The sequence below is a fragment of the Gouania willdenowi genome, unplaced genomic scaffold, assembly GCF_900634775.1.
Source record: "Gouania willdenowi unplaced genomic scaffold, fGouWil2.1 scaffold_371_arrow_ctg1, whole genome shotgun sequence".
Taxonomy (NCBI): Eukaryota; Metazoa; Chordata; class Actinopteri; order Blenniiformes; family Gobiesocidae; genus Gouania; species Gouania willdenowi.
This window is the reverse complement of record NW_021145132.1, coordinates 1,506-14,527: the sequence shown is the minus strand read 5'-3', so window position 1 is coordinate 14,527 and position 13,022 is coordinate 1,506. Positions and strand designations below refer to the sequence as shown.

The 13,022-nt window shown below is 36.7% G+C and overlaps 1 protein-coding gene across 1 annotated transcript; it reads left to right on the top strand.

Moving 5' to 3' along the window:
- The first annotated feature begins 567 nt into the window (after positions 1-567).
- LOC114459882 (zinc finger BED domain-containing protein 4-like) lies at positions 568-2,142 on the top strand. Its single transcript, XM_028442044.1, has 2 exons — positions 568-792; positions 1,065-2,142. The coding sequence occupies exons 1-2, from the start codon at positions 617-619 to the stop codon at positions 2,140-2,142; spliced, it is 1,254 nt and encodes a 417-aa protein (XP_028297845.1). The 5' UTR covers positions 568-616.
- The last annotated feature ends 10,880 nt before the right edge of the window (positions 2,143-13,022 follow it).

The following is a 13,022-nucleotide window of genomic DNA, read 5'->3' as shown; positions in this document are numbered from 1 at the left end:
TGTGTGTGTGTGTGTGTGTGTGTGTCAGAGAGGCTTGAGGAGATTGGGCAAGAAAGAAAAGAATCACAGCTTGCTTCCCCCCTTTTCACCCTCACAGATACAGAAGAAGTCTGATTACAAAGATGACCATGGGCCAAGTGGAAATAAAGCTAGTGCTGCTAGTGAAACCCAGCAGCAGACCATCTCTACAGCTTTCCAAAGTTCTTCAAAATACAAAACTGAATCGAAAGAACAACATACCAAGGAGCAGGCCATAGCTAGATGGATTGGACGCACAGGTTTACCAGTCACAACAATTGAAGACGAGGACTTTGTGCTAATGATGGAGATAGTAGATCGGAGACTAACAGCTCCAAAGAAAACCAAAATGAGCAATTTGATTGAAACACAGTATGAACATGAAAGACAGAGATTCAAAGAGAGACTGGCTGCTGCCCGGAGAGTATCGATTGGCCTTGACATGTGGACAAAAAAAGGACTGACAGCCTCATTCCTTGCCATAAGCGCATGCTACTTTTGTGTTGAACAAAGTAAACCTGTACACATATTGTTGGCCCTTCAACAAGTAGCTCACCCACACACTGCACTGTCTATCAAGGCATACGTGGATAAATGTATGCAGGAGTGGGCCATACCAAAGGAGAGGATCCTGACCGTAATAACGGACAATGGGAGTAACATGGTGGCAGCCTTTAAACACACAACAGCAGAAGAAACAAGCTCAGACTCAGAGGACGACTCCCCTGGGTCCACAATGGAAAGTGATTCTGAATCTGTAACGGAAGACCAGCGGTGAGCCATGATTAGTTTATTCTTTTAAATGCCAATTATCACATGAATGATTTTCCCCGACACATGAATACACACACACACACACACACACACACACACACACACACACACACACACACACACACACACACACACACACACACACACACACACACACACACACACACACACACACACACACACACACACACACACGCGCACGCGCACGCGCACGCACCAGTCACTTTATTAGGTTAAATACTTATTTGGTAGTCCTTTCTTCCTGTTTTTAGGTACCATCATGTCGACATGGAAATGGACCGGACACCGTGTGTGGTGCATACTATACAACTTGTGGTCCACATGTTGCAGAAAGAGACGAGTGTCAAAAGAGTCCTCAACAAAGCAAGGTCGGTGGTGAAGCTCTTTCGCAAGTCCTCAGTTGCAACACAGAGGGTACTGGACCAGTGTGGTCTTATTGTTGTAAATGACTGCCCCACACGCTGGTCGAGCACATTCAGCATGGTCACACGACTCCTCACAGTCAAAGATGCAGTCTGTCAAATCGCAAGTGACATGGGATGGGACGGTTTGCTTACCAGTGAGTGGCAAAAGCTTTCATCAATCCAAGACCTACTGCTGCCTTTTGCGGAACACACTAAAACCCTCCAGAGTGACACCTCATCTATGTCCCTAGTGGTTCCTGCCCTCTTTGATCTGCTGAGTCACCTAACTGACTTTGCAGAGAGCACTCGGTACAGAGACCTCGCCACTCTTGCGGAGAAAATGAGAGCAAATCTGAACCAGCGTTTTACTTGCTTCTTGGATTCAGCTGATGAAAAGTTCTCACCGCTTGCAGCAGCTGCCTGCTTTGTCAACCCAACTGTCTGTGAAATCCTTGTTAATGTTGATGTGGCTGATGGAAATATCCCGGAACTGCTGAAACAGGCAGAGGACTATGTGGTCAAATGCACTTTCCCACACACAAGACAGGAGGTGGACCAGTCTGAAGAAGATGCAGAAGAAGAGGTGATTGAGGAACCAGAAGCAGCACCATCCTCAAAGCAGCCTGTATTTAGGTTCCTCTCAAAAACCTCCACAACCAGCATCAGGCAGCAGATCATCAAGTACAAGGAAGAACTTTCACATCCCATCACTGAGGATACAGGAACAGACTTCTGGCTGGAAAAGAGTGACAGTTTTTATCACAGTTTAAAGCCACTTGCGTTAGACTTGTTGGCTATGCCAGCTTCTCAAGCTTTTGCAGAGAGGGTATTCAGCATCACAGGTGACCTCACAAGAGGACGGCGCAACAGAGGAAGGGTCACATTGGAGCGAAGCGCTTTCCTTAAAATGAACAGAGAGAAATAGAACAGTTGTGTTCACTGCTATTTACAGTATTTCCTGTAGCTGCACAACTTGATATTGGTATTTGTTTTATTTAATATGAGAACAGAGATTTTTTGTTCCATGCAAAAATGGCATTACAGCTTAGCATGTAATTCACTTGTTTTGAGTTGAGCTTATTGATACCTCTTTTTATTTATTAACAGAAGAATTTCATTTTTTGTGCAATTTTTTACATATTTATTTTTTCTTTTCAAATATCTGATTTTGCACTCAATGCATAGTAAGAGATGATGAAGATGATGTTCACAGAGTTGTGTGCTTTTTTAGTTTAATGTGATATTTACCTGTATTTTCAATGCTGAGAGACAAGGTTTTTCTTTTTTACTTGAAGACAAAGGAGTACTCTTTGGTAGTTACAGCCAATACATTTTTTATTTTAAATTTCAGAATTGCACTTGTCTATTCTGTTTATATCTTGTTGATTTTGCACAGAGTCGCAAGACGTGAGGCATTGTAGCCCAACCAGTTATTTAACTTGGATTTTGTTCAAAATAAGCCCCTGAATTCAACACATTTTAGATCTCATGCATCAATGATGCACATAGTCCACAGAAGATCAAACTGGAGATTGATGCAATATTGAAGGAGGAGAGATCTGTTAAGACATTAAGAATAAAATACATGTTGTATTACAACCGTTATCTGTGTCTGTATTGCATATTTTGTATTGCAAACCCTTATACCTAACCATTCCATGAAAAAAGAAACATTTAGTCGACTAAGTCCACTGTAGATGTCGTCGACTAATATCTGCTAATGTTTAGTCTACTAAAACTAGACTAAGACTAAAAGATTTCAGAAGACTAAAACTAGACTAAGACTAAATGGTGTGTTATTCAAAAGACTAAGACTAAGACTAAATCAGAATTTTCTGCCAAAATTAACACTGCTTGTTTTCAAATGTACCTAAGTACAAGTAAAATTATTGATTTAGAAATATACTCAAAAAAGTACAAGTACCATAAAAGCAACTCAATTACAGGAACGTGAGTACTTGTAATCTATTACTTTCACCTCTGACAATTACCATTTCAATCACTTTTACAAATGCAGGAAATCTAAAATAAACTGTTAAAATTCTACATCACAATGTTCTAAACTTGAGTCCGTGTAAAGCAAATTCTGACATTTTCTTCTAAACACATTAAATGGGTCATAAATGTAGAAATCAGGGATGCGTTGCGTAAAGGAGCCATCATTAGCATAAACCTGACCCTGCTGCTTAAGCTCAGTAAACTTCCGTGGCCTCCAGCGGACGCAATTCGGCCCCTAGCCAAAAACAAACCACATATTTAGACTCCGGGGAATAAAACGCGTCCGCTGGTGCTACATTTTTCATGAAATGAGCACTTTTATACACCATGTACAGTTGTTCGCTTCTATCAGGCGTAGTTTTGACTCAACCGGGCAGGGATGCACATATTTTGGGCGGAGCAGACCTTTCCGCTGACACCTCTTTGGTCCGATCACTTTTGGAAGCACTATTGACGCTGGAGCCGCTTTCACATTGTTCTCTCCCATAGACACAGTTAGGAGGCGGCACCTTTCCCGCGAGTGGGCGTGGTTTCAGCGCCTCTAACTGACACGCCCCCAGCGTCTCAGAGCAGAGAGAAGTGCTTGTTTTTCAATTATTTTGAAACCTCATTTTTTATATTTAGCAATTTTTGTGTCATTATGTCAATGACGCATGTTTCTGTGGTGTGACAAACTCATAACACAAAAGTTCCTGTTGAAACAAATCAAATCTTACCTGCTCTTGTATGTAAGTCGAAAAACACGCGCTCCCTCGTTCTTCCCAGGATGCATCTCTTTTAAAGTCTGTTCCCATTTGGAAATGACATCACAGATCTGACAAAAGAGATTCAGATCAGTTTCCAGCCACAGGCATTAATACTGGATGAGCGTGCGTTTGTTTGTGTGTTGACCTACGGTCCTACCTTGGCTGAGGGCTGCAGGCTGTTGTTATGGTCAATTATTATATTCATCATCATATCCTCAAATGTATGTTCATGTGTACAATTTGTCATGTTTTAATACATGACGACTCCATTAATCTTTACACTTTTGAACAGCTGAATCATGATTAAACAGTACAGATCGTATTATTCTCAGTGCAGCACAGTCTCTGCCAAGCCAGAATCTCTGCTCACATGCAGACATACACTGACGCACACACTTATCAAGACAGATAAAGACTGGAGCCAAACCTTCTCATAACATCTTCATCATCCTCCAACATTTCCACTATGGGCATCTGACTCCCTCCCTTTTGTCTCTCACTGTTGGGACCTTTTCTTATCTGTATAAAAAGCTTAAGCTTTGAAACTGTTGGAGCGGGGCGCGGCACTTCCTTCGGACGTCCGCCTGGACGGACGCTAATTTTGTTTCACTTTGTTCCATTTGTACCTTTTTACTTAGCAATAGAATAAACTTTTTATATAAAATCATCAATGCTTCTCCTGGATTCCATCATTCAACCAGAGCAATGAATCATGTCTCTAAATGAGGTCAACCGTAAATTCTGCCGTAACACTGTGCTGCAGGTCTTTTCCTGATGGATCATCAGTGAAGAGAGCGAAACCCAGCTGAGGCTTCCTCATTCCTATCCTCTGGTTCAGCGTGCTGAGGAACTCCTCTACAGTCGTGGAGCCATCGAATCCCATTACCTTTATGAGACACACCCCCTTTAACCATATTTAACCAGCTTCCACTGTCCACCTCTGAATGTGTGGCATGTAGTTCTGATGCAATAACTGTGCAAGGAGATTAGAACTACTGTCTGACAGCAGTGCATAGAAGCTAAAGATGCACTGATCAATACTGTGATCAGTCCCAAACATGGCCGAGAGTGATGCTTAGTTAAATGCGACATCTTTCTGGTGTAAAAGAGTTAAAATCTAATGTGATTCTACTTGTTATCAACACATATCGCTAAAACCGATTAATCCTACAGTCATTGAAAGCATCACCTTTGGGTCATACACTAGGAAAATAGCAGAACTTTTGTAATGCTGTCTCCCTGGTAAGTGCACAGGTTATGCTATTTTTTTGTATTAATTACCCTAATTTTATTATTAAGGGGAAAACACACAAAACCCAGTGGGAAAATGAATTACACACAAACATGTCATGTACATCCAACATACGACCATAGAGAAGAGACACAGAAAACTGGTGGGTTTTACACTAAAGGTGCCCCTCTCCATTTATCCAGGATTGGGACTGGCACACAGGAACACACTGAGTGAGTCCTTTTGCTGCTGGATTCCCACCACCACACCATGTTAGAGGTTAGTTTGTTAGTGGGTTACTTCTTAGTAGTAATAGTACGTAGTATCAGTGTGCGTGCCGCTCAGACGCTCCTCCCTCTCACGTCTCGTTTGGTCTAATTTGTGTTGATTTCAAAATGAAAATAAACGTTTTGAAACGTAATTATCAAAGAAGTTAAAATTAAATTTAGTTACTATGATAAAAACTATATTATTCACAATAAACAATATTAAACAATAATAAAGTAATATAATGATAATATAGCAATACTAATAATACAATTAGAATACCATTAACTAATATAAAATAATAAAAAAGAGAATATAATGGTAATTATAAGAATAGCAACAACATTAATACAGTAGTAGTACAATTAAACAATAACTATAATAATAATAATAATAGCAATAACAAAACATAATGAGAATCCAGAAACTAAAATACAATGATAAACAACATAAAACAATAAGGTAACAGCTAGGGCTGGGCGATATGGCCTTTTATAAATACCGCGATATTTTTAGGCCATGTCACGATACACGATATATATCTCGATATTTTGCATTACCCTTGAATTAACACTTTGATGCACAAAATCACACCAGTATGATGATTCTATATGTCTACATTAAAACATTCTTGATCATACTGCATTAATATATGCCAATTTTAAACTTTCATGCAAAAAAGGGGATATCACAACTAAGTCAAAGTTGACATAACTGTATTTATTAAACAGTGAGTGGCTCAAACATAAAATTGTCAACAGAAAGTGCACGTTCTGTGCAAAATTGTCACAGAGACATTTCAAAACGAGACATTAGTGCAGGATGCAACTCACATGGCATTTCAAAACACAAAATTAAAGTGCACTTTTTGTACATAATGCCACTACAATATTTTAAAACAAATAGTGCCCTTTTGTGCATGTTGTCATTAAGATGACATTTCAAAACAACACTAAATTTAAGTGCACCTTTTGTGCATAATGCCACTAAGATATTTAAAAAAAAAAAAAAAAAAAAAAAAAAAAAGTCTGCGAGCTTAACGGTATGGTCATTTTCAACACCGCACAGACTACAAGCTGCGATATATCGAGTATATTCGATATATCGCCCAGCAATAAAAATTATACAGTGAGAATACCAGTAATACCAAAAGATAAAAGAATAAAAAATAATAATTGCAAAAACAATAATACAGTAGTAGTACAATTAGATAGGGATATAATATTAATAGTGAAAGTAGTAATAATAGTAATAACAAAATAACATAAGAATCTAGTAACTATAATGTGATAAAAAAAGCAATAATAAATAATAATAATATTAAATAATGATAAAGTAATATAATGATAATATAGCAATACTAATAATACAATGAGAATTCCAGTAACTATAATATAAAATAATTTAAAAAAAAGAATATGAGAATATAATAGTAATTATAAGAATATCAAAAACATTAATGCAGTAGTTGTACAATTGTACAATAATAACATTAATAAGAATGGCAATAAAATAACATAATGAGAATCTACTAACTATAATACAATAGTTAACAACATAAAACAGCAAGGTAATAGCAATATTATTATTAATAATACCAGTAACTATAAGATAAAAGAATAATTAAAAATAATAATATAAGAATAGCAAAAACATGAATACAATACTAGTACAAATAGATAAATAATATTAATAGTGAAAGTAATAATAGTAATATTATAATAATTATAACTTAATATTGACACTAAAACATTCCGCAAATATATCTTGAGTCACTGTCAATCTTTACTTCATACAAAACTACAATACGCCAGTTAAGTCAACTATTCCTCAGCATGCATATACTATACATGTCTATACTGTACACCCACTCGACCAGCAGAGAAAGTTGGTCACACCAGTGCCACCACTGGATAAGTTTGTGTAGAGCCCTGATAATAATAAATATGTTGATAGTGATATAATATTAATAGTGAAAGTAGTACTAGTAATAAAAGTAATGTTATAATATTAATAGTAATAATTGCAATAACAAAATAATATAATAATACACTAAAAACAATAATAATAAACAACATTAAATAATTATAAGGTAATAGAATGATAATATAGCAATGCTAATAATACAATGAGAACACCAGTAACTATAATAAAAAAAATATATATAATGGTAATTATAAGAATAGCAATAACAATAATACAGTAGTAGTACCATTAGATAGAGATAACAATAGTGAAAGTAGTAATAATAGTAATGGTAATAATAATAATGGTAATAATAACAATAACAAAATAATTTAATGAATACCAGTAACTATAAGATAAAACAATAATAAGAATGACTAATATGTAGCTTAGCTTTCTTAACTGTCGCCATTAAAAAGATGTGCATGTTAACACTGACTTTGCAGGTTTTTCCGGGGATTTTCCCTGTGCGCTATAAAGGACGTGACTACTCCTGTGTGTGGTGCTCTGCTACGGAGTAAAAGCCTCACGTGCTTTTGTTTTGCTTACGTGGTGAAAATATGAGCGTTTCTAATGCTGTGTGCACGGATACACATGATGTTTACTTACCAGAATAGTACGTACCACTTTTCCGCTCTAAAAACTGTGATACACAATACAATTGCTGGTTACATGGAGCTGGTTCATCTTCAACAAACACGTAGTTCAACAAACAATACTAACAAAATAGTGAATGATATGTTATTATATACAGATATAAAGTAATAATAACACACTTACAACAGTCCCTGCCGATTGATTACATGGATGCCAATAGATGAGTAGCAGTTGATCACAGTTCATCTGTTTCGCCATCAAGATGGATCCCGGAAGTCGTCTCTCAACAGATAGTGCGCTAGCGCCCCCTCACACTCTGAGGTCAAAAGCTGAATAGGTTTCATTTCTGGGCCGTCCAGAAGTGAAATAAAATTAAAATAAACATTTTGAAATGACCAAATTACTCCAAAATAACAGATACACACACTTGGGGTATTTGGAACCCGTTGATTAAGTTTCAGGTCGAACACACACACACACACACACACACACACACACACACACACACACACACACACACACACACACACACACACACACACACACACACACACACACACACACACACACACACACACACACACACACACACGAAGGAGGAAGAGGGAGACAGAAGAAGAGGCCAGCTGGGTACATTTATATGCATTGCACTAATTACTTATTGGCCCCACTGCCCCCCTGTGGTAGGGGGAGTAACTCTCTCTTGCCACACATAGACATTATATACTTGTTTTTTGTTATTTTTTTGAGAATATTGTCTTTATTGACGATTATAAATACATGGAGCTAACCTGTTGAACTCGATGCTTCTTGCCCAGTGAAGCTGTGGTTGCTGATTAGAAGAGCTTATTATTATTATTATTATTATTATTATTATTATTATTATTATTAACAAATGAAGCTTACAGGTTTACATTTTTAAAAGAGCAGTTGCACAAAGAGCGTGAAAAAAAAATGAACTGAGCAGAAAAAAATAACATCACAATTTGTAACAATTGTATAAGCCAACAACATTAAGGTGCAATGGGGTCAAAAGACATAGCTATTAGATTATTATAAAGCCATACAGCCTTCTTGGAGTTATATAGTTTTAAAGAGTTCTTCAGAGATATTAGTTCTTTTAGAAACACAATAAAAACAGGTTGACATTATATACGTGTTATAATGTCTATGGTGCCATAGACATTAAAAACACCACCGAAGAAGAAGAGAACAGTCACTGATGACTACGTCCTGAAGGTGTTCGACGACTTAATCCATCCAAACCGAGTCAAACGGCACTGAAATAATGGTCAGTGCAGTTTTTTTAAATGATGATGAATTGTTTATTTGTATAATTTCTTCAGAACAATACTTGTTCTCCACGTGGCGTGTTTGCATTAACACCGTAAGCTAGAATCACTGATATCTCGCAGCTAGTGTTAGCATTAGTGCTACTTGCCCTTAACCAGCTGTGATAACAAACCTCATGCACGGATTTACAACACTTCTAAATCAACATTTTCTTTTAACTTATATATAGATGTTGATTTTAGTTTTGGTTACTGCTTTAGTCAATATTAAACTTGTGAACTTTTCAGTTTGTCTAGAAACATGAAACCTCGTTCGATAGTGATAACATATACCGTTTTAATAAGATTAAAACATTAAAGAAAAGTTAGTTTAAATTATACATCAATTATATTTTAACTTGTTTGGTTTGATGATGTTTTCCAAAAACAGTTGAATGGGTAGTTTTTTATAGTGTGATGGTGTCTGTTTTCAGTCTCACACCATTCTGCTGGTGCAGCCCACCAAGAGGCCAGAGGGAAGGACATATGCTGACTATGAATCAGTCAATGAATGTATGGAAGGTAAACTGAAGACCATCAATGACTTACTAACCCAATATCTCTCTGTGAAGTCTTGTAGTTATTTCATCTGCTCATATTTCTTAATAAATATAAATATTTATTTTTACTCATTTGGACAATGTGAAATGGATGGCTTAGTTTTTGAATATCTACATTTGTGAGTACATTTGTTTGACAAAAAGTGTTTTTTTAATAAAAACCAAAGAAGCATGAATATGAAGATTTTTAGAGCGTAGTACTAACAGAACTTATACACAATCTTTAAAACATTCCAAATGAATTAGGCCCCATTTGTACATTTCATTTCATTTTATTTTATTTCTTCTTTTTTTCATGGTAATGCAACATAAAATTGGTACAACAATCCAGCAAACACAACAATAATACATTCCATGAAAAGAAGAACAGGAGTAGGATGAAGAAAAAAATCGTATAAACTCCTACCACATTCTTAACAAAAACGTTACAAATTAGATGGCCTCACCGATGCCAAAAGATAACAATAGCCCAGAACAGATGTAATCAACTTTTGATTTTAACAATTTTTTCTTTTTTATGATTTTTTATATTTTATTTCTCAGTTATTATAAATGATTTTGCTAAAACAACAGTTGTTGTAAATTTAACAATTTTCACATTCATCTTTATACAAGTTAAGTATGTGCTGTTTATACTTATATTTGAACAACATTTTAGATCATTTTCTAGAGAGTTCCATTGTATCACACCAGATACTGAGACACATTTTTTTGAGGGTATTTCCTGCAAAAGGTTGTTTTAAGTCATTATTTCTTCTGCTTGTCTCACTGTTTACAGTAAAAAGGGTTTGAAGTCCATGCGGTAACAGACAGTGTTTTGCTTTATGAACAACTAATAAAGTTTGTAAAGAAACCAAGTTCTTCAATTTGAGTAGTCCTGACCTCAGAAACAGTCCTGTGGTATGCGCTCTTGGAGCAACTCCATTAATTATTCTTATAGCCCTTTTTTGCAAAAGAAATAAGGGCGTTAAATTAGTAATATAAGAATCACCCCATATCTCCAAACAATACATTAAATATGGCAAAATAAAGGAGCAATATAGAATTCTCGTTGCCTTGTAATTCAACATAAACTTTACTCAAAACGGCAATGTTTTTACAAATTTTATTTCTTACGTAAGCTATGTGCGACTTCCACTTAAATTTTCAATGAGAACTCCTAAAAACCTAAATTCTGACACTCTCAATAGTTATTCCATTTAAAGTTAAATTAACACTATCAGGACATTTTTGATTTGTAAACAACATACATTTTGTTTTGCTTAAGTTTAATGACAATTTATTTTTATTAAACCATTTCTGAAGTTGGACCATTTCTTGTTCAACAGTTTTCATTAATGTTCCTAAGTATAAAAACACAATTTTGATATAGATTTTATAAATCCAGTTTGGTGAATCTTTTGTTTTGTTTTAATTTCATATGCTACTAAAATTGTTTCTTGAAATAGAATAGAATAGAATAGTCTTTATTGTCATTGTACTCGGTGGTACAGCAAAATTTGAGGGGTGCTCGCATAGAGCTACAGTACACCACAGAGCATAAATTAAGAGACAGGAGCAAAAACACATTTAAAAAGGTAAAAAAAAAGGGGGTATTTTTTCTCTTAAAACAAGACATTAGTGAGTAATTTACAGCAATAAATAACAGTTTAAGGTGCTAAAGTGTTTAGTGCTAAATGAGGGGGGGGTTATGGGAGATTGTTCGTGAGTGTGTGTGTGCGTATCCATGGGTGTTTGCAGTCCGTATGGCCCAGGGGAAGAAGCTGTCTGTCAGTCTGCTTGTGTGAGACTTTGTTGACCTGTAGCGTCTTCCAGAGGGCACCAGGTCGAACAGGGGGTGGGCAGGGTGTAAGGGGTCTCCTGTGATGACCTTGGTTCTCCTGAGGCAGCAGGATGTGACGATGTTTTCCAGGCTGGGCAGAGGGCAGCCGATGATCTTTTGGGCAGTGTTAATGACCCTCTGCACCGCCTTCCTGTCCTTGGCTGTTGAGCCTGTGTACCACACACCCAGACAGTATGTCAGCACGCTCTCTACAGAGGAGTGATAAAAGGCCAGCAGCAGCTTAGTTTCCAGGTGGTTCTTCCTGAGGACACGCAGGAAGTGTAGCCGCTGCTGAGCCTTCTTGACCAGGGCCCCGATGTTGACAGTCCAGGAGTGGTCAGCGGAGATGTGGGTGCCCAGAAACCTGAAGGTGGTGACAGTCTCCACCTGTTCTCCATTTATGAGGAGGGGGGTGTGACCCAGAGAGTCACATTCTGAATGTAAAATGTTTCCACCAGAAGTACCTTTCAGTGTAGTGATGCCTGCTGACCTCTGTGAGCCATGAGAAAACCAGCTATCATTGTCCCATTGGGATTTCCAGAAGTTTACATCTGCAACTGTAGAGTGACTCTCTTGAAAAAAAACGAAATCGGCTTTAAATGTTTTGGCAAAATAAAAAAAAAAGGCTTTACGTTAACACAGTTGTCTTAACCCCCTGGCATTAAAGGAAACTAGTGACAGTGAAATTCAAACAAATTAAAAAAAACAACACAATTTAGAACATGAATAGAATCTAGCAGTTAGATCAGTAAGGGACCGAGCACTGCAACATTCCCACAAAAATATGGCAAGAAATCGAAAAACAAGCTGCAATTGACCATTAATAGTTAGGAACTAAAATATATGATTGAGACTGAATAATAATAAAAGTAAAAATATTAGCAGCATAAAACAGAACACCACAAGTATTAACCTGAGTAAAGACTTGGTTTGAACTTCTTCATAATATTGAACAGAACAGTGTAAGTCTTAGACTGTTCTTTGTGACTTAACATTTTCAGTGAAGTCCCGATACTATAGGGACGTCACTGAAAATGTTAAGTCACAAATCAATCCTTTACAACAACTAAAGTGGCCTCATAAGTGTTTCATTCTTGTTTAGACATTAAGATCCATCATCCCAAATAACTGCAGTACAGAATCCAACACAACAATATTCATACTATCCATTTGACTCAATGTTATTTGTTATCGGCTTTCAAAATCATGAAATCTCAGACATCTGCATGTGTGTAGTGTCACTGGTTAGTTATCTGAGCCCTTCCTGTCTCTTCTGGACCATATTTTT